Here is a 23,626-nt window from a genome sequence, read left to right on the forward strand (position 1 = left end):
GAAGTGACTTCTTTATTGTTGTAATATTGCAAACGGATGTGGCAATTGCACCGACTACGGATTTCAGCTTTAAGTTGGCTAACCTTAACTCTTGTCCAACCTACGTACAGTACCTCCTTGCTTTTTAATCTACAATCATATAGATTTTCTAGCAAACCCCCCCCCCAACATACACAAAACAAACACCGACAACAGAACCCTACATCCCACACAGAAATTCTCATAATGTAAACAAAGCCCGCCTACAGTTCTGTTTTTCAGAAGTGAAGCTCTTTGTGGACAGTTGAAGTTGATAAAAGTGCTTTTTATTGTTAAAATTAAATCCAACACATTTCAGCCCTCAGCCTTCATCAGGATTTTTTTCACCCAGAATTCATTTCTCCCCATCTTTATCTCCCGTCCCAGGAGCTCCATCACCACCGTGTACATTGAGGTGCTCCCCCCCAACAACCAGAGCCCCCCACGCTTTCCCCGCTTTCTCTACAGCCTGGAGGTCAGCGAGGCCATGAGGATCGGAGCCACACTCCTCAGCCTGCAGGTGAGCACGGGGACAAGGCTTCTTCACAATGCCACACTATTCTGTAGCACACACTGAGCATACTGTACCCTTATCTGTAGCCATAGTTTGGTGGCAGCGGTGCGATCTGCTTCAGAATCTTACCTGACTATCATTGTCAGGCCACAAGTGTACTCTATACAGCTGAATAGCTCCTAACAATGGCCCCTATTCAGTCTGTACGAGAAGGGACTGAGACAGTTACCAATGTTACAGATTAGTCTGTTTGAGAAGGAATGGGTTATGCTGTTTATGTAGACCTCTTAGACTGTACACACAAAGAAAATGATGCTTCCTCAAGGGTTCTTTGGGAAGGCTGATGGTTCTATGTGGAACCATAATGGCTCAATCAACCCTTTGAGCTCTTCAATGATTCTGTTCAGTTCACTATTTTTTGTTGTTGTTGCTCTTTTAATGATAACTAAAGTGTAGGGGAGGTGGCTCATTAGACTATTTTGGGGTGTGGTTTGCGCACATCTCTTTTTGTACAACCGTGAGTGAGAGTGTCATTCCAGTTTATCTAATCTGTTGTGTTATGCTGTTACATGTTATGTAAGATTATGGCGTTTATTAGTGTCTTGTGAAATATTTATGTATGTTATTAAATCAGTCAGTGGTTCTCATTTCCCTCCTCCGGGACCCCCAGCTGTTCCAGACATAGCTCACTAGATTCAACTTGTTAATTAACACAATAATAACACCTATGGAAGTTTAACAATATAATATGGCTGACCAGAATTAAAAACCCTGTATGGTTCTACAAAAGGATCTCCAAAAAACCTTTCAGATTGAGAAAGATTATTTATAGAACCATTCTCCATAAAGGTTCCATAAAGAACCATAAAAAGGGTTCTATGTAGCCCCACAAAGGGTTGCAACCATAGCGGAACCCTTTTTTGGTGCTATATCTTTTTGAATGGTTCTTTATAGAACCTTAGGAAAGGGTTCTTTATAACACCATACAGGTTCCATTTAGAACCTTATGAGCATGGTTCTTTATAGAACCTTCAAAAAAAGGTTCTATATAGCACCAAAAAAAAGGTTTCGCTTTGGTAAGAAATGTGTGTAACAAACTATTGTTTGTAATGCGTCAAGTATAAATGGACTGGATACTGTGTGAAGTAATTTAGTCATTGTGAAATTGGGTTTGATCTCGCCACATTACATTTATGGACTGCGCTATGGATTTAACTTGATGCCTTTTCATTCTGTTGTTTTATTGGAGTCGTAGTGAAAGTAGTGGAATAACGGCAACATGAAGGGGCCTCTCTGTGTCGCTACAGGCAACGGACCGTGAAAGAGACGTCATCACCTACAGCATCCAGAACGGGGATCCCCACCACCTCTTTGAGCTCTCGCAGATGTACGTGAGCTCATTTTAGTCATCAACTACATTACCTATCATAGTAGCGGATTTATCCATGAAACTAATATAAATAATATTTCTCTGTTGCAGAGGAGTCGATTTGGGAAAATGATAGTGTTTTGCCTGGATAAGTGTCTGGAGCTTTTTTCAATACAGATAGTAAACCAAACTGTTCTCTCTGAAACTCTCTACGAGACACTAGGGGCTGGAAATGTAGATAATATTCTCCATAGCATCTTAAATACATAATTAATAAGTAATAAATGAATAAAAACCAAAACAATTCTCTCCCAGTTTGAAAAACAGTCCACATATCAGATTATACATTAGTAGTCTCGAGGTTACCCCTGTGCCTTGGCTTGGAGTAAATCTTTTTTCTTAATTTCAGAGATGAAATTGAAGCCTGCAATAAGATTTGGTGTGATTGTTTATGGAGCACTTTTGTATGGCTAGCAGCGAAGCAACACAGCAAATTCTCAAATGTTAAATCTAACACTAAAAGTGTGGACCCGTATAGACATTGGTTGGAAGGCTTATTTCCCAGAGTGCCTTGTATTTTGAGTGAACTGTGTTTGTTAGTGACAGAGACATCATTGTTGCATTCATCTGTTTTCAGTCCTCTGGACTTCACCAGGTGAGATCCTGAGTGAATATCTTATCATTTAAACTGAATTATTTAACACAACACAATCCAAAACATATTTTGAGGGCCTAAACTATAAACTTAACAATTAACTCTGTAAATGTTGAATTACCACTCATTGGTGTAAAATAACACCCAGTGTTGGTATACCAGAGTTGAACCATAATCACGGCCATTATCATATTTCCCAGCATGCTCTAATGCAGGTAAATTTTATTATAATCTCTAGGCTATTTTCAGGAGGCATGGTTTATTAGCGGTGTAGCTTTTATAGAGTTATTTTTGGCCACCCATGACAGTAAATGTCAATCCTGTTGATCATATTATAGGGACTTTTCAAGAATGTTCAACTCCACCACCCCCCTCCAACATCAACATATGAGAAAATGTTTTTTATGTTTAGTAGTAAGAAATATAGAGGAAGATAAGTATTTCCAAAAATATAATTGGTGTGCATTGTGTGATTTTAGCCAATTATGAGTTGGCGTTGCCTACTAATTTGTTAAGCAGGGTGGAGCATGTGAAGTCAAGTGCAGACTCAGACGAGGAGACAGGGATAAAGTAAACAAGGTATTTATTGAAAAGCAGGGGGGAGATGGGGTGCAGGCCAGGAGGAGCTCGGGTGGGTAACAGGGAACCAGGAACTGAGCCTACGGCTGGGGCAAGGGGAGTAGGGGCAAGGGTAATAGGGGCAGGGTAAGCAGATCTAGAGTGGAATCCAAGGACGCAGTAGAGCGGGGGTCCAGGGCAGGACTGACGAGACAGGGACCAGAGTCAGTGAGGACAGAATGAGAGGAGGCTACGAACTGGCAGTGGCAGGGCTGAGTATTTGTAGAGGTCTTGATTATGGAACAGGTTGCAGCTGGTGGGGATCTGCTCTGACTCCAGCACACCTGTCTTCACTCACACCATCAGATACACCCACACAGAGAGAGAGAGAGCACTGGGGAAGTTACCAAATGCCTGCAACCCAGCAGTTGGGTCATCCAAATAACCCAGTATTTATTTGTGTAAGCCCTCAAAATAAAGCCTTGTGAAATAATCATTGTATTGTGTTAAGTAGTAAAATGTTAACATATTCACTTAGGCTCTCACATGATGAACTCCATAGGACTGAAAATTGATTTGTCACTAACAAATCCAGTAATGGGTGGTAACTCTACAATTAACTTGAAAGGCACTCTGGAAAATATGCAAATAAAGTGTTAATTCAACACTGTTCAGTGTCTATACAGGTCCACACTTTCAGTGTTCATTTGGCACTTGGGAATTTGCTGTGAAGCCTAGAGCTATCCCTGTGCTCTCTCTTTTCTCTTTGCTCTCTCAATCTCTCTCTTCCCCCCTCCCTCCCTTCTCTCTCTGTTTTCCTCTGCAATAACCAGCACACTGCCATGCAGACATACCTATGTTACCAGAGGCCACTTCAGTCACAGCGCCAAACTCACATTGTCATCAAGCCTCTCCTGTTGCAGACTGTCAAGCCCAGGAAACTGCATACACCACAACTATAGTGTTTTAATAAGCCCCGCGTCTCCTCAATAAAGAGGCAAATTAGAACAGTAGGACACGACTGGGGAGCTGGGGAGGGGAATGTGCTAAGCCGATCTGGGCGGAGACTGTCTCTTATGGATAGGAGAGGCCCTAGCTCCCCAGTCCCAGAGCAGAAGAGCTCAAATATGTCCCCTTTTAAAGCCCCTAGTAATCGCTGCATCGCAATAGATTCACTTGCCTGTCATAACACGTTGTATCCTCATCGTCATACTACTGAGGTAAAATGTGCATATTGATCAGGTTCATCAGAAGAAAGCTATTTCCATCCAACTGATATAGTGATAGGAGTTGATTATTTACAAGACAGCTTTACAAGTGGCTCATTGGATTGCTTTGTATTAGACTTAAAACATCAGAATGTCCAGACTATTACGTGAGCTGTAGAGGTGGTTGAGATCAGAGACCTGCCTGCATCTTGTCGCCAGCTTAGCACCAACAACGGGCAGGCCTTACAGATCATAATCTGTTGAATAACCTCCTCTCTGTGCGGTCTCTTAGTGGGCTTGAGATGATATCTTCTTTAATGCTCTCCTAGTCATTCAGCACTTCAAAACAACACCCTCGTGAATGATGTGCTCTCCCATGCTTGGTCTGAGCACGCTTGTGTTTCCAGCTGCTAATAATCATGATCTTTCATTTCAGCTTGGCGTTATCATCATCCTGTGATGTTTTAGAATGGCAGGATGTGTGTGTGCTTGTGTGTGTGTCGAAGCAATTCTCTCTATGAATAGCTAATACATATATATGAGAGTTGTGGCGGCAGCAATTGAGATGCCGCTTTGCATTTGTCTATTTAATTTAAACAGGGTTATATCAGTCCACAGTGGTCCTCACAGAACCCTTACACCTCTTAAGATGGGTGTAACTGGCCTCTTAGAACAGGAAGTGCAGATGTTCTCCTGAATACCGAATTATAAATGTCTTCAAATTTCTGAGTAATGCCTGTGTAAAATGATTGCTCGCGAGTAACCATTATAAAACTAGAAGTAGAGGGAAAATCGAGATGCGTGACAGTTCCTCAGGTTGCTGTAAATTCCCCTTGAGTTTGGGCCCCATCTCTGAGAGCTGCAGCAGACAAACAGCCGACAGATGTAAAGCTGACAGCAGAGAATCATCCCATAGATTTAAACACTCAGGGATCAGTGTGTCAGAGGGCTGAAACCACTGCTGTATGCATGCCAAGAATAGCCCACACCAAATTACCTTGAACTGTAAATTCTATACACTCAGTGTTTGTGCTAGGCTAGCTTGCTAAAGTGCCGACGTATAACTGTCCTCTGAGCTTCCATTTTATTCTATTGAGCTGGCCGGTCCACACATAATGCATTTCTGCCCCAGTGTATCAGATGTGCATGTACTTAAATAGCCAGGCTTCTATACCCCCAAGCAAAAAAATTATAATATTTTACAAGTACAAAGAATCTGCTTACACTGACAAGGTTGTGATTTTTGGACAGTTGAACCCGTCACAATTGTGATTCAATAATTTCAGCTGAAATGTTCACATTCCCAGTGTCTGAATACAGTCTTTGATGCAATAATTTCTGTCTCCTTTACTTCTTCCATGTTGTTGTATGGGTAATGTTTATCTGTACTCAGACGACCTGAAAACGTTTGGCTCAGCGGGAAGCAGAGTGAGTGGGAATGTTTCACTAAAGCTGCAAATGGACTGTATTGAACCATGTGAGTGTGTTGGTGAAAAAGAACCCCTGGGTCTCTCCTATCCCCAGGTCAGGGCTGTTGGTCCTGAGGAAACCACTGGACAGGGAGACTGAGGATCGCTACACCCTCTTTGTAACTGCCTCAGATGGCCGTCCAGACGGGGTAAGCCTGCCTCAATTGTCCTTCCATCCATCTATTCATTCATCTAAACCTTCATAAATCCTTTCCTTCATCCATTCATGTGTGCTGTCTCATCATCAATACATTTATTGTGTTCATTCGTCTATTCGATCCATTCAGTTCAGTCTATGGCAGGTTGTATAACTAGCCCTATTCACTGGCCGAAATCTGTCTTGCCTACTACTTACTAATACTACATACTGTGTACTATTTAGAACGTACTGTTTAGTAGAATGATTGCAGTAAGCAACAAATATCAACATACTAGACTCCCCTATACTGACAATGTATAATCTAATACTAGACTCCCCCATACTGAGAATGTGTCATCTAATACTAGACTCCCCCATACTGAGAATGTGTCATCTAATACTAGACTCCCCCATACTGAGAATGTGTCATCTATTACTAGACTCCCCCATACTGAGAATGTGTCATCTAATACTAGACTCCCCCATACTGAGAATGTGTCATCTAATACTAGACTCCCCCATACTGAGAATGTGTCATCTAATACTAGACTCCCCCATACTGAGAATGTGTCATCTAATACTAGACTCCCCCATACTGAGAATGTGTCATCTAATACTAGGCTCCCCCATACTGAGAATGTATCATCTAATACTAGACTCCCCCATACTGAGAATGTGTCATCTAATACTAGACTCCCCCATACTGAGAATGTGTCATCTAATACTAGACTCCCCCATACTGAGAATGTGTCATCTATTACTAGACTCCCCCATACTGAGAATGTGTCATCTAATACTAGACTCCCCCCATACTGAGAATGTGTCATCTAATACTAGACTCCCCCATACTGAGAATGTGTCATCTAATACTAGACTCCCCCATACTGAGAATGTGTCATCTAATACTAGACTCCCCCATACTGAGAATGTGTCATCTAATACTAGACTCCCCCATACTGAGAATGTGTCATCTAATACTAGACTCCCCCATACTGAGAATGTGTCATCTAATACTAGACTCCCCCATACTGAGAATGTGTCATCTAATACTAGGCTCCCCCATACTGAGAATGTATCATCTAATACTAGACTCCCCCATACTGAGAATGTATAATCTAATACTAGACTCCCCCATACTGAGAATGTGTCATCTAATACTAGACTCCCCCATACTGAGAATGTGTCATCTAATACTAGACTCCCCCATACTGAGAATGTATAATCTAATACTAGACTCCCCCATACTGAGAATGTATAATCTAATACTAGACTCCCCCATACTGAGAATGTATAATCTAATGCGTTGCTTCCCGCCATTTGTTCATTTTGATACAGCTCATCCCCTCATCTGATTGTCAGCTGTTGTCAAACACACGTGGGACTTAAAATACGACTCTCTTCCTCAACAGCATGCAGTGAATTCTACTAGATAAATAGTCACGTTTAATTTGACACCCTGACATTTAAAGCAGACTACATTTTAAATATTTCACATACTATAAAACTTTAGATTTCTGCATAGCCAAAATTGGCTTGTATTTAAAACAGTGTTTGAGGTCTCCAGTCCATTGTTTTGATTAGATCCTGGCCAAACAGGAGTAACAGTGATTTATGTATAACAGTACCGGGGGTTATTAGGTGATAATCAGGGTTGATTAAAATGTGCAATAATGGAATATCCGTATTTTGTCATCAATAATTGGCATCTTAAAGGTTGCATACAGTGTTAAGAAAATGGGAATAATCGCCAAAACATGTGATGCATTCCCCTACTATTATATCTATCTAAAACTTTTCCCTTGTCGTTGCATCTCCCCATGTCAAAAACATCTCTCTCCATCTCACACATGTAACGAGGAAGCCAGCGGACAGATTCCTGTGAAATTATTCTCTTTGATACCAGCGGTGTTATATTTAATAATGCAACTGTGACAGGTTACCGAACTGACCTTTATGAAAATGAATACAAATGTCTCTCTTCTGACACGTTCTGATAACTGAAGCACCTCCTCCTAGATGTAATCACTAGCCACCTTAAAGATGCATTCCGGGTTCTTAAACTCAACAAATTGGATTTGTATCATAACATAAACCACTAAATGGATGACGCAGTACACAATTAGATGACGTAGTACACAAAAAATTGGGACACGTTTTGGCTTGCGGGCACCACTTTCAAAACTACAGGCTGAAATTCTACAAAAGTTTCAGAGTGCATCTTTAATTGGCCAATAGTCTCAGAGCTTGTCTCTTTCTCCTCTAGTGGAGAGGAGAACTCTCATCCTCTCCTTAAAAGAGTAGTCCTGTTGGTTGTCTCATGCAAGTCAGATAATGCAGGGAAGAGTAGAGTACCAGTAAAATCCCTCCCCTCTGTGCTCTCCACGATTCCACTTATTCTATAAAACATTGAGCAAAGTTTAAACTGCAGACTTGAGTGGGTAGGGTAGAAGAAGAGACAGAGGTCTTTAAAATGCATTGACCTTTCCAAATCAGCTGGTCATTAGCGACGCTAATAAACAGTCATGTAGGAACTAAGAAGAGCTTTCTAGTTTAGGAGACACACACACACACACACACACACACACACACACACACACACACACACACACACACACACACACACAGGGTTTTCCACAAGCATATGGAGTAGCAAGCCAAATAGAAAAAGAAGCCAGCCAGGCTCCCCCGGGCTGGTGGGGTTATGGCATTTTTGCAGAACAAGCTGGATTTTGTTAGCCTTTTGTACATTCTAAAGCTAGATTGTATTTCCAACCAGCAACTATCAGGAAATAACACTGATAAAAAATGTCACTCTTTTACAGTGTTAGTTTTATCAGCTGTTGTACAATAGGATATAAAAAAAACAGGAAAACATTATTTTTACAGTAAAGCTTTAAGCTTCATTTTGAAGTGGCATTTTCTCTGCTATCAGCAATACAGGTATGATTGAAGAATGAAGAAGGTGTTAAACATGGGCTTTGCTACACAGAAACACTTTGATTTGTCAACACTTTGATTTAATCAGTAGACCTATATTAATATATTTAAAATACCATATCATTAGCTTTTAAAACAAGTCAATCTGTTTTCTTTTATAATATTTTGGAACAGAGTAAGGATATCTCTCCACTAACCTACCCATTGTTCCTGCAGTGCAGTCAGGAGGATTCACCATCTTCATCAAATGTTTTCATGATTTATCTGCAGAGAATTGCCAAAACGTCAAGCAGTATGCAAATTATTTTTTAACTTATTTTGTACATAATGTTGCCGCTACCATCTCTTCTGACTGAAAATAACTTCTAGACATCAGGACTGTGATTGCTCACCACAGACTGGTAGAATCCTTTTTTTCCTTTAACGAGTCTGACGAGCTCGACTCAAATGATATACTGCTTTCTCGGGAACAGGCCCAGATCCCCGTGATTTGCGTGAAGAGGAGGCGGAGAAAAGAGGCCAGAGGGCGAGCTGCCTTCAGAGAATTCCTAGGCGATCTAATAAACCTCCACTTCCTTCCATTCTGCTAGCAAACGTGCAATCTTTGGAGAATAAAATAGATGACCTACTCGGAAGATTAAACTACCAACGGGACATAATAAACTGTAATATCTTATGCTTCACGGAGTCGTGGCTGAACAGCTACACTATCAACATACAGCTGGCTGCTTATACGCTGTACCGGCAGGATAGAACAGCGGCATCTGGTAAGACAAGGGGTGGCGGACTATGTATTTTTGTAAATAACAGCTGGTGCAGGAAAAAAAGTATTTGATCCCCTGCTGATTTTGTACGTTTGCCCACTGACAAAGAAATGATCAGTCTATAATTTTAATGGTAGGTTATTTTGAACAGTGAGAGACAGAATAACAACAAAAAAATACAGAAAAACACATGTCAAAAATGTTATAAATTGATTTGCATTTTAATGAGGGAAATAAGTATTTCACCCCTCTACAAAACATAACTTAGTACTTGATGGCAAAACCCTTGTTGGCAATCACAGAGGTCAGACGTTTCTTGTAGTTGGCCACCAGGTTTGCACACATCTCAGGAGGGATTTTGTCCCACTCCTCTTTGCAGATCTTCTCCAAGTCATTAAGGTTTCAAGGCTGACGTTTGGCAACTCGAACCTTCAGCTCCCTCCACAGATTTTCTATGGGATTAAGGTCTGGAGAATGGCTAGGCCACTCCAGGACCTTAACCTGTTTAGGATAGGGGGCAGTATTGACACGGCTGGATAAAAAACATACCCGATTTAATCTGGTTATCACTCCTACCCAGTAACTAGAATATGCATATACTTATTACATATGGATAGAAAACACCCTACATTTTCTAAAACTGTTTGAATGGTGTCTGTGAGTATAACAGAACTCAAATGGCAGGTCAAAACCTGAGAGATTCCTTTACAGGAAGTGGCCTGTCTGACCATTTCTTGAACTTCTTTTCCATCTCTATCATTTACTAAGGATCTCTGCTCTAACGTGACACTTCCCACGTCGTCCATAGGCGCTCAGAGCCCGGGAAAAAACAGAATGTTGTCATTCCAGCCCCAGGCTGAAACACATTATCGCCTTTCTCAAGTGGCCGATCAAGGGACACTGGGCTTATGCGCGTGACCCCGACCGCCTCCGCCTTTGGGATTTTTTCCTCTGTTTGCCGAAAAGGAGATTCCCTGTCGGAATATTATCGCTTTTCTACGAGAAAAATGTCGTAAAAATTTATTTTAAACAGCGGTTGACATGCTTCGAAGTACGGTAATGGAATACTTAGAATTTTATTGTCACGAATTGCGCCATGCGCGCGACACTTCTTTACTATTTCGGATAGTGTCTGGAACGCACGAACAAAACGCCGCTATTCGGATATAACGATGGATTATTTTGGACCAAACCAACATTTGTCATTGAAGTAGCAGTCCTGGGTGTGCATTCTGATGAAGACAACAAAAGGTAATCAAACTTTTATAATAGTAAATATGATTATGGTGAGTGCTAAACTTGCCGGGTGTCTAAATAGCGAGCCCGTGATGCCTGGGCTATGTACTTAGAATATTGCAAAATGTGCTTTCACCAAAAAGCTATTTTAAAATCGGACATATCGAGTGCATAGAGGAGGTCTGTATCTATAATTCTTAAAATAATTGTTATGCTTTTTGTGAACGTTTATCGTGAGTAATTTAGTAAAATGTTAGCGAATTCCCCGGAAGTTTTTGATATAAATATGAACTTGATTGAACAAAACATGCATGTATTGTATAACATAATGTCCTAGGGTTGTCATCTGATGAAGATCATCAAAGGTGAGTGCTGCATTTAGCTGTCTTCTGGGTTTTGGTGACATTATATGCTGGCTTGAAAAATGGGTGTCTGATTATTTCTGGCTTGGTACTCTGCTGACATAATCTAATGTTTTGCTTTCGTTGTAAAGCCTTTTTGAAATCGGACAGTGTGGTTAGATTAACGAGAGTCTTGTCTTTAAATGGCTGTAAAATAGTCATATGTTTGAGAAATTGAAGTAATAGGATTTTTAAGGTTTTGAAATGTGGGGTCCACATCACCAACAAACTAACATGCTCCAAGCCCACCAAGACAGTTGTGAAGAGGGCACAACAAAATATATTCCCCCTTAGGAGACTTAAATGATTTGGCATGGGTCCTCAGATCCTCAAAAGGTTCTACAGCTGCACCATCGAGAGCAGGGCACTACAGAGGGTAGTGGGGCCAAGCTTCCTGCCATCCAGGACCTCTATACCAGGCAGTGTCAAAGACTCCAGCCACCCTAGTCATAGACTGTTGTCTCTGCTACCGCACAGCAAGCGATACCGGAGTGCCAAATCTAGGTCCAAGAGGCAGCTAAACAGCTTCTACCCCCAAGCCGTAAGACTCCTGAACATCTAATCAAATGGCTACCCAAACTATTTGCATTGCCCCCCCCCTTTTACACCACTGCTACTCTCTGTTGTTATCATCTATGCATAGTCACTTTAATAACTCTACCTACATATACATATTACTTCAACTAACCGGTGCCCCCGCACATTGACTCTGTATCGTTACCCCCCTGTATATAGTCTCGCTATTGTTATTTTACTGCTGCTCTTTAATTGCTTGTTATTACTTGTTGCTTTTATTTCTTATACTTTTATTTTTATTTTTAACTGCATTGTTGGTAGGGGCTCATAAGTAAGCATCTACACCTGTTGTATTCGGCGCATGTGACTAATACAATTTGATATGATTTGAAATTAGGGAGCCAACTGAACAGCTCTCTTAACGATGTAATTTGGTAGGCTAGTGACGAGTCACTCACTTTAATGTCACTGTCTGGCAAGTCCTGATGGACTTCATATCGAAAATACAAAGGAGATCTTTAGTTTACTTGTCCCGATGCGATGGACATATAACTACGTTGTGTGATTTATGAATGGCAGGGATATATGAAATTGACTTTATTCAGTCAGTTCTACACCTTTTATAAACTAGTCAAGCTTGCTGTTCGCCAATGAAAGCACAGTATAGAACCTATGCACCGTCACTCCGTTGTCTATGCCCCACCACTCCGTGGTCTATGCTCCACCACTCCAAGGCCAATGCCCCACCACTCCATGGCTGCATATGAAACACACCAGGGCCCAACGTTAACTTTGTTTCTCGGTTGACCAAAAATCTACTGTCCCAAACTGAATTTCTACTGGCCCGGACATGGTGTAGTTCTTAAATGCATTAGGGTAATGTAAGGCCTATAGGTTGGCATGGCTTCTCTCTATATTCAGCTATAAATACATTACATTACATTACATTTAAGTAATTTAGCAGACGCTCTTATCCAGAGCGACTTACAAAATGGTGCATTCACCTTATGATATCCAGTGGAACAACCACTTTACAATAGTGCATCTAAATATTTTAAGGGGGGGGGTTAGAAGGATTACTTTATCCTATCCTAGGTATTCCTTAAAGAGGTGGGGTTTCAGGTGTCTCCGGAAGGTGGTGATTGACTCTGCTGTCCTGGCGTCGTGAGGGAGCTTGTTCCACCATTGGGGTGCCAGAGCAGCGAACAGTTTTGACTGGGCTGAGCGGGAACTGTGCTTCCTCAGAGGTAGGGGGGCCAGCAGGCCAGTGGTGGATGAACGCAGTGCCCTTGTTTGGTTGTAGGGCCTGATCAGAGCCTGAAGGTATGGAGGTGCCGTTCCCTTCACAGCTCCGTAGGCAATCACCATGGTCTTGTAGCGGATGCGAGCTTCAACTGGAAGCCAGTGGAGAGAGCGGAGGAGCGGGGTGACGTGAGAGAACTTGGGAAGGTTGAACACCAGATGGGCTGCGGCGTTCTGGATGAGTTGTAGGGGTTTAATGGCACAGGCAGGGAGCCCAGCCAACAGCGAGTTGCAGTATAATAAACAAATAGTTATTGTGATGTGTATTAAAAAGCTGTATAATATAATTTAGCAATGCATGTCATTATTTTATTCTTTAGAATTGCGTTGTATTAATTGCGTTCATTTTTGTTTCTAAAGTATGTCATTTTGAGAAGATTTGATAATAGGACGCTGACCCTTTAACCTGTTGGGGCTACAGGTTAGCAATGAACCCCGAGTCGGGATTGCTAACAAGGCTGGAAATTCAAAACATCAAAAATCTAATAATTTCAATTTCTCAAACCATCAACTATTTTACACAATTTAAAAGATAAACATCTCCTTAATCTAACCACATTGTTCGATTTTCAAAGAGGCTTTACGGCAAAAGCATAAAGTTAGATTATGTTAGGACAGTACATAGCCACAAAAGTACAAACATCCATTTTCAATTCAAGGTCAGGCGTCACCAAAAGCAGAAACCAGCTAGAATTATGCACTAACCTTTGTCAATCTCCATCAGATGACACTCCTAGGACATTATGTTATACAATACATGCATTTTTTGTTCCATCAAGTTCATATTTATATCCAAAAACAGCATTTTACAGTAGCGTGAAATTCAGATTTTTTCTTCTCTGAAATGCTTCCGGTGAACATAACAAAATTACTATTCGACAACATTGGTAAATTATAATATTGTCATTCAAAGAATAATATATTATCATCTCGTAATTGCTACCGAATGGCCAGATCTCAAAATAACTTTACTGGGAAATCACATTTTGCAATAAACGGGGTGCTATGCTAAGAACAACAGGCTATGCTATACAGTTAGCATCCTCTAAAATCGATAATAACATTGTAAATACCCCCTTACCTTTGATTATCTCCATCAGAAGGCAGGATCCCAGGTCCGGAAGGCATTCCAGGTCCGGAACAAATGTGGTTTCTTTTGACAAAGTTCATAATTTATGTCCAAATAACACCAAGTACTTAGCGTTCATTATGCTCCCACAAAACGTGGTTGGGGGGCTGGTAAAATCACGCCGAAAAGCTAAAAAAACCTAGTAAATAATCTATTTATGTTCGTTCAAACATGTCAAATGTTGTTTAGCATTAATCTTTTGGTCCATTTTTAACGTTAAACATCAGTAATATTTCACACAACCTATCCTATGTCTAGATAAAAAATGATGACAAACTCACGTTTCTCAGATTTATGCGCAGGCGCAAAAAAATGAAGTGATGACATGTCAACTTCCTTGGATTCTAATTTGCTCTCTGTTTATCATAGACGCTTCAAACAACTTTATAAAGATCGTTGACATCTAGTGGAAGCCGTAGGTGTTGCGAAATGAATCCTTTCTCACTATGGTATCTATAAAACAATGACACTAAATAGTACAGTCACAAAATTCACATTTTTTTAAAATCTATTTTTCACAGGTTTTTGCCTGCAATATGAGTTTTGTTATACTTACAGACACCATTCAAACTGTTTTAGAAAATTCAGAGTGTTTTCTATCCGAATGTGTTAATAATATGCATATCCTAGCTTCTGAGTTGGTGTAGGAGGCAGTTAAAAATGGGCACATATTTTTTTCAAAATGTCTCAATACTGCCCCCGAGCCCCAACAGGTTTTAAGACCAACGTTCCAAAAGAGATATCGTCATGGCTACAGTAGGCTAGCCAAGAGGAATGCTAGGTCTCTTTTTGTACCATTCTTTTTACAGACTATTAACAGTAGCCAGCATATTGCTAGTATGTTCACTATTGAAGGTTTACATTTGGAAATCACTTTCCTGAGAAAAAATAAATCATTGATGGGTGCTTGTTTTTGCTTTGGACAGCTCGCGTGTGCTTTGTGAAGGCATCGGCTGCGTTTCAAGCTCAAAGTAGACAGCCCTCGCATCTAAACTCTCAGCCCTTGAATGACGTTTTACATCGTCACATCTGAGTGTACCTTAAATGTCCCTTGCCCAAGCGAGGGAGAGTGATGATCGGAGAGGCAACATCCTTGGTGGAAATCTTGAAGTTGAGCTTAAAAACAACCAACCTAAAGCTACGAATGTACCTAGTAAGCTAACATATCTAGCTAGCACTCCTGTCAGGTAGCTAGCAACAGTTACCCATAGCTGGCTAGCTAGTTTTATAGTTTGGTCATTTATTCCAATACATTTCAGAATTCCAAAAATATGTTTATGAATCTAGCAACGTTTTATAGGCTCCTCACTACGAGACTAAGCCAATTTACCAATGCTAAAATCACTGTATATATACACTACCGTTCAAAAGTTTGGGGTCACTTAAAAAATGTACTTGTTTTTGAAAGAAACAGACGCCTCACAAGTCGTCAACTGGCAGCTTTATTAAATAGTACCCGCAAAACACCAGTCTCAACGTCAACAGTGAAGAGGCAACTCCGGGATGCTGGCCTTCTAGGCAGAGTTCCTCTGTCCAGTGTCTGTGTTCTTTTGCCATCTTCATCTTTTATTTTTATTGGGCAGTCTGAGATATGGCTTTTTCTTTGCAACTCTGCCTAGAAGGCCAGCATCCCAGAGTCGCCTCTTCACTGTTGACGTTGAGACTGGTGTTTTGAGAGTACTATTTAATGAATCTGCCAGTTGAGGACTTGTGAGGCGTCTGTTTCTCAAACTAGACACTCTAATGTACTTGTCCTCTTGCTCTGCAGTGAGGCCTCCAACTCCTCTTTCTATTCTGGTTAGGGCCAGTTTGCGCTGTTCTGTGAAGGGAGTAGTACACGGCATTGTACGAAATCTTCAGTTTCTTGGCAATTTCTCATATGGAATAACCTTCATTTCTCAGAACAAGAATAGACTGACGAGTTTCAGAAGAAAGTTATTTGTTTCTAGCCATTTTGAGCCTGTATCTAACACAACGTGCCACTGGAACACAGGCGTGATGGTTGCTGATAATGGCCTCTGTACGCCTATGTAGATATTCCATTAAAAATCAGCTGTTTCCAGCTACAATAGTCATTTACAACATTAACAATGTCTACACTGTATTTCTGATCAACTTGATGTTATTTTAATGGACACAAAATGTGCTTTTCTTTCAAAAACAAGGACATTTCTAAGTGACCCTAAACTATTGAACGGTAGTGTATATTTTTTAGCAAGGTAGATTCATACTTTTTTTCTGACAAGCCTTGTTGATTAAATTTGACACTTCGCGGCCATCAGAGTTTGACATGTGACTACAGTTTGCATTGAATTGTGGGTCATATCAACCCACAAGTGACCAATGTTGTTCACTCGCTCCGTTGAGCTAAATCGAGGGCCGAGGGGGCAACGTTAGTAAATTGGACCTCCACTTAAGATGGCTATCAAACTGCATCCAGTTTCGACGGGGATTCCCCTGAGGGAAAGTGGCTAGCGCAAGGGCTGAGGGGGTAATAATATCGTGTTTGCCATCGTCAGCCATCGTCTCATGTACTGCTTGACTGCTCGAGAAGTTGTGACTCGCAGGAGCGTGGTGGTGCTTGATTGAACGGCCAATCGTATTGCTCAAATACAAATATCATGACATTTAAGTTTGTAATCTTCAATGATAGACTGCGGCAGAGCAGTTAAATGTTAAACTGGAACGCAAAAATGCACTGAAAAGTTAGTGACTGACGAGATCTACTGTTTTTACTGGCACTGGGCCAGTGGGCCAACGTTAATGTCGGATCCTGCACATGAAAGAAAATAAATAAATTTGCCAGAAAAAAATAGGCTAAGTGGATTTTGATTAATCTTCACCACATTATATGGGAGGCGCAAATTCACTCACACTAGGCTATATGGGACACGCAAAATCATGCTCTCTCTGTGTAAAGACATTTTTCTGCAACCGCAACGCACACCCCCAGGTCCCGAGAGGCAAGACAGACAGCAGACTGTCAAACCAGTAGTGTTTCGTTGTCATCGCTCACTTTGTGACTGACAGGTGCCTGTCCTATCAATTACATTTGCATTTTACATTTTAGTCATTTAGCACAGTGGTTCCCAAACTTTTTTGGTTAATGTACCACCAAGTACCCCCTCATGTGCATTTTACCAGTAAGCCTATGTTCTCATGAGTTCTAAAGTACCCTCTGTGCATAGGCCAAGTACCCCTGGTTGGGAAACACTGATTTAGCTGACGCTCTTAACCAGAGCAACTTAAAGGAGAAATTAGGGTTGAGTGCCTTGCTCAAGGGCACATCGACAGATTTTTCACCTAGTCGGCTCGGGGATTCGATCCAGTGTTCATTCAGTTACTGTCCCAACGCTCTTATCCGCTAGAAGATGGATATTGTTCATTCTAGTGGGAGAGGGCTCGGCAGACTTTTTTCTCACTAGCGAATTGAAAAGTAGTTTAGTTAATTTACTGTAAGTGGAAAAAGTACCCGGCTGAAAATGAGTCTGTAATCGGCTGCATAGTCGACAGCTGGCGCAAATGGAAACCCCCCCCCACACACACACACACACACCACTGTACCTGACGCTCCAGAACTGCATGACCTCCCTCCCTGGTGATGTCACCTCCTGGATGGGGTATGTGTTCCTCCAGGCCCCTGCAGGTGTCCCACAGGGGCCTGGAGGGCCCGGGGCCAGCCAATATTATTTGATGAGGCCCAGGGCCATGCCCCACATGAAAGGGAGGGAGACAGTACCTATTATACAGTCAAACCAGAGGTGTTACATAACACTGTTATAGCTAATAAATACTGCTTGTACTATTGGTATTAAAGAGACTGCGGTTTTAAAACCTGTGTGTTTCTGTGATGAATGGGTTCGTTCATTTTGTTACTTGTGCGTATGCACTAGAGCATGAGGGCAGTTGGGAACATGGCTACTTACTGTAGCATTACTGTTTCCCTTTTTGATGGTACACATGGAGAGCGACGTGCAGAGCGACGTGCAGAGCAACGTGAAGTTCAATGTGAAGTTCAATGTGTAGTTCAACGTGCAGTTCAACGTGCAGAGTAACGTGCAGAGTAACATGAAGTTCAATGTGCAGAACAACGTGCAGACGTGCAGAGCAACATGAAGTTCAATGTGCAGAACAACATGCAGTTCAACGTGCAGAGCAACTTTGTGTTCATGTCAAAGCAATAGTGCTGAATGTAGTATTTATTTGTTCAGTATTTGTTCATTTCCCTCATTACTACCCTCCTTGCTCCAAGTAAATGTTTCACGGACCATATAGATGTTTTTCATCATAGAGTTTTGCGTCGTGAAGAATCCCAGCTCCTTTCAAACGCTCTATCTTTCATGCAATACCATTACAAAACCGACACATCCTCATTTATATTTTGGTTTGGATTCTTCCATACATTTGCATTTCTCTGGGTGTGCAATAGTGGGAAGGAGTGTCTTTGATCTTCGCTCAATGCTAAACGCAGAGAAGAGAATGAGGAAGAGAGACGTTGAGAAGGGATAATGAAAAGGGAAGTGGCTTCCTTCTCCGAGGGCACACCTGGACACGAGGCCTCCTTTGTTTTCTTCTCCGTTCTCTCTCTGAAGAAGGGAAGGCCTGTGTGCTGGCTAATGACAGTTTACTTCTCCCCATAGGCTAGTGCTCTGTTGACTAGCTATACATATTTAGGATTTTAAGTTGACTATTAACGTTTAGTCCATAATGTTGCTTGATTGGTTGTTAGGCTATTAGCTGGAAGAATATAGGCTACATGAAAAGTACAATACTGTTACTATAACCGTGTGTTAGTGGGGGGTTTTCAGTGCCATCATGTAAATCACAAAGCTCATCTGCGTTTTTCAGCAACAAAAGCGTGATCAATTAAGATCCTATATCTGTAGCTTCATTCATAACCTCAGAATGTGTGTCTTTACAGTACAGTACTATCCCAGCTAGCACATAATGTTCTGAGAACCATATGTTTCTTAGAGTTTGGTGAGAGCGTGGTTATTTTGGTTATTTTGCATACAACCTTTCTACAGCTTTCTGGGAATGGTGCAGGATATTTGCTTGGTTTTGGAACATTCTCAGCACATTTAAGGAACTTGACAAACAAATGTTGTTTTCTTGGTATTTCATTATTTTAACAGAACGTTTCCTAAAAGTTCAAACATGGTTTGATTTAATTTCAATTTTGGTAATGTTCTAGGAACTTTCTCCAACTGGTTTGACATAGGGAATGTTCTCAAATAGTTCAGAGAATGTTAAGAAACAACATTCTGTGGGAATTTCAGTACTTCAGCATAATGTTTCCTACATGTTCTTTTTAAAGTCATGTTCCCACATCGTTTAGAAACGTTAAGAAAATGTTCGATAAACAACAGAGAACGTTCTAAGAATATTATTTAAATATACATTCTGTTCTCAGCATCAACAAAACTCTCAATCCTCCATATTAATAAAATGAATTTATTAAACTTTTCTAGCTCTTTTCATTAGACAGAATCTCAGTGCTTGTTAAGCAAAATAAACAACAAGAAGTCATTTACGTTAAAAAGAGATATAGGCTACAACAGTAGCTAAATAAGATAGATCAAGTCTGTTTGAGCGCTTCTAGATCAAGTCTGTTTGAGTGCTTCTAGATCAAGTCTGTTTGAGTACTTCTAGATCAAGTCTGTTTGAGCTTACTTCACATTAAAATGCAAATCAATTTATAACATTTTTGACATGTGTTTTTCTGTATTTTTTTGTTGTTATTCTGTCTCTCACTGTTCAAATAAACCTACCATTAAAATTATAGACTGATCATTTATTTGTCAGTGGGCAAACATACAAAATCAGCAGGGGATCAAATACTTTTTTCCCTCACTGTACGTGTGTTCAGGTGTTGGCCACACCCACTAATTGGCCACACCTGATCATAATGAGTGCTTGTTTCCTTGGAAATGGGGTCTGTTTGAATAGACTAAAATTAACAGCTTTGTAGGAGTAAAACAAAAAAAATAAACGTGGCATGCTAACTCCGTCCTGGTGGTGCAGTGGACTATTCCATGGATAGAAAACCTTAGGTTTGAATCTAATGCTGTGCCACAATTTAAAAATACATGTTTGCATGATTAATGCTTAGGCACATAATTGAATATGCTTGTCTGTGTTTGGAGTTAGAAACTGTTAACCTAAGCCATTGGAACATGTTTTCAGAACATTATTTCATTACCTTCAAATAACCTATAATTTCTGTTCTCAGAATGAAACCTTATTGGAAAACTTTCAGGAAACCAAAGTAAAATGTTCTCAGAACCTCCCTGCAACCTAAAAATGAACATTCACAGAACAGGCAACATTTTAACTTCCGTTCTTTGAACATTTAAAAAAAAAAAACGTTCAGTTTTACCGATCAGAAAGCGTATGGCTTCGTTCCCAAAACCAATGGGAAACCAAAAACGTATGTTCCCACAACTTTCTAATTTAGTCTGTGCTGTAATTGGTTGCTTTTCTTTTCATATTGTAGCAGGCTCAAGGGTGTGGGGTTTCCACATTACCAAGTTCAATAACAAAACATTCACCAGTAGCACAACTAGAATGCAAATGGGGAGTTTATTAGGGATTTTTATACATGGGGAAAGAAGGGGGAATTCACCAATTACTTCACAGTCCACAAGCCGTTCTCATTGTCCGTTCCGTTCTCCAGAGGTAAACCTAAAACTCGGGTCCTCAGCCAATCCGGTTCGGTACACAAGGGGGGTAATCCGACAGTCCAGGTCACAACGGGTAATCTCACAGATATTGTTCTCTCTTCTCCTACTTTTCATAACGCACGTTTCTCTCTCCATTTTCTGCCCCTTTGTGCAGGCTGCTTCCTCCTTTATCTCCAAGCCCTCCCTGGCTTAATGAACCACAGCCTCGCCTCGTTGGGGCAGCAAGTCCATATAAGGCTCGGGGGTGGAAGTGTGCACAACACCCACCGCTCCCGAGTATTTTACTCGCTAATGTCCAATCTCTGGATAATAAAATTGATGAGCTCAAGTCGAGAGTTTCTTTTCAGAGAGACACCAGGGATTGTAACATACTCTGCTTCACGGAAACATGGCTCTCTCGAGATATACTGTCTGACTCTGTAAAGCCAGTAGGGTTCTCAGTACATCGCACCGACAGGAACAAAAATCTGTCCACGAAGCAGAAGGGTGGACGTATATGTTTTATGATTAACAACTTATGGTGTAACTGTGATAACATACAGAAACTCAAGTCCTTCTGTTCACCCGACCTAGAATATCTCACAATCAAATGCCGACTGTACTATCTCCTGAGAGAATTTTCGTCAATAATAGCCACAGCGGTCTATATCCCCCGCAAGCAAATACCACGACGGCCCTCAAAGAACTTCACTGAACTTTACGCAAACTGGGAACCACATATCCTGAGGCTGCATTCATTGTAGCTGGTGATTTTAACAAAGCAAATTTGAGGAAAAGGCTCCCGAAATTCTATCAATATATTGATTGTTGTACTTGAGCTGCTAAAACTCTCGACCATTGTCATACTACCTTCCAGAATGCATATAAGTCCCTCCCGTGCCCTCCATTCAGCAAATTGGACCACATTCCATCTTGCTCCTCTTATAGGCAGAAACTCAAACAGGAAGCACCCGTGGTAAGGACTATTCAATGCTGGTTTGACCTATCGGAATCCACGCTTCAAGATTGTTTTGATCATTTGGACTGGGATATGTTCAGAGTAGCTTCAGAAAATAATATCGACACCAATACCGATACAGTGAATGAGTTTATCAGGATGTGCATAGGAGATGTTGTAACCACTGTGACTACTAAAATCTACCCCACCCAGAAATCGTGGATAGATGAGAGCATTCCCGCAAAACTGAAAGCGCGAACCACCGCTTTTAACCAGGGCAAGAAGACTGGGAATATGGAAGTATACAAACAGTGTAGTTATTCCCTCCGCAAAGCAATCAAGCATGCTGAAATTCGGTATAGGGACAAAGCCCAGTTCAACGGCTCAGACACCAGATGTATGTGGCAGGGTCTACAGATAATCACGGATTATAAAAGGAAAACCAGCCACATCACGGACACCTACGTCTTGCTTCCAGACAGGCTGAACACCTTCTTCGCTCGCTTTGAGGATAATACAGTGCCACCGATGCAGTCAAGGACTGTGAGCTCTCCTTCTCCGTTGCCGATGTTAGTAAGACATTTAAGTGTGTTAACCCTCGCAAGGCAGCCGGCCCAGATGGTTGTCAGAGCATGTGCTAACCCTCCCAAGGCAGCCGCGTCGTCCGAGCATGCGCAGACCAGTCCATATTCAATCTCTCCCTATCCCAGTCTGTTGTCCCACATGCTTCAAGATGGGCACCATTGTCCCTGTACCTAAGAAAGCAAAGGTAATTGAACCAAATGACTATCGCCCCGTAGCACTCACCTCTGTCATCATGAAGTGCTTTGAGAGATTAGTCAAGCATCATATCACCTCCACCTTACCTGCCACCCTTGACCCACTTCAATTTGCTTACCGCCTCAATAGATACAGACGATGCAATCGCCACCATACTGCACACGGCCCTGTCCCATCTGGACAAGAGGCATACCTACCTAAGAATGCTGTTCATTGACTGTAGCTCAGCATTCAACACCATAGTACCATCCAAGCTCATCATCAAGCTCGAGGCCCTGTGTCTGAACCCCGCCCTGTGGAACTGGGTCCTGGACTTCCTGACGGGTCGCCCCCAGGTGGTGAATGTATGAAACAACACCTCCTCTTCGCTGATCCTCAACACTGGGGCCCCACAAGGGTGCGTGCTCAGCCCTCTTCTGTACTCCGTTCACCCATGACTACGTGGACAAGCACGCCTCCAACTCAATCATCAAGTGTACAGATGACACAACAGTAGTAGGCTTGATTACCGACAACGATGAGACAGCCTACAGGGAAGAGGGTGAGGGCTCTGGGAGTGTGGTGCCAGAAAAATAACCTCTCACTCAACGTCAACAAAACTAAACCTTTAAGTGCTGAGATGTTAGATAACCGGCATTGACCGCCTTTCTTCCTCCCACGGTTTGCCAATGGTCCAGGGGCACATTAAGTTCAAGAGAAATGGTCACGGTGATGGGTCATTTGCAGATGGACTCTCCACACTGTGATATTGGCTTTTAAATACCAACCTCTATAGCCAGCAGGCTTAAGTACAGTATGATGGAATTAACTGGTACTTGTTGACCTGCTCGTACTTCCTGGATTCTGCTCTTCATTCTGGTAAGAGTGTAGCTAGAAGTGAAAAGGCATTTATTTGAAGATACAGTTTTATAAAAGCCTTATTTTCTGTAAGAGGCTGCAAGTTGCGTGATGTATACTGGTTTCTGAAGAGATGTCATGTCAGTATGGCTCAGTAGTTTTGTTAATCAAGCA

At 41.5% G+C, this 23,626-nt stretch overlaps 1 protein-coding gene across 2 annotated transcripts in view; it reads left to right on the forward strand.

Moving 5' to 3' along the window:
* Positions 1 to 23,626, forward strand: part of LOC106578947 (protocadherin-15) — a 332,275-nt gene that overhangs the window by 188,696 nt on the left and 119,953 nt on the right. For both annotated transcript variants that reach the window (XM_014158252.2, XM_045702411.1), the window contains exons 16-18: positions 406 to 538; positions 1,840 to 1,919; positions 5,847 to 5,940. In XM_014158252.2, coding sequence (XP_014013727.1) covers positions 406 to 538; positions 1,840 to 1,919; positions 5,847 to 5,940 — 307 coding nt within the window. The remainder of the gene's footprint in view (positions 1 to 405; positions 539 to 1,839; positions 1,920 to 5,846; positions 5,941 to 23,626) is intronic.

Source organism: Salmo salar, chromosome ssa19, assembly GCF_905237065.1.
Source record: "Salmo salar chromosome ssa19, Ssal_v3.1, whole genome shotgun sequence".
Classification (NCBI taxonomy): domain Eukaryota; kingdom Metazoa; phylum Chordata; class Actinopteri; order Salmoniformes; family Salmonidae; genus Salmo; species Salmo salar.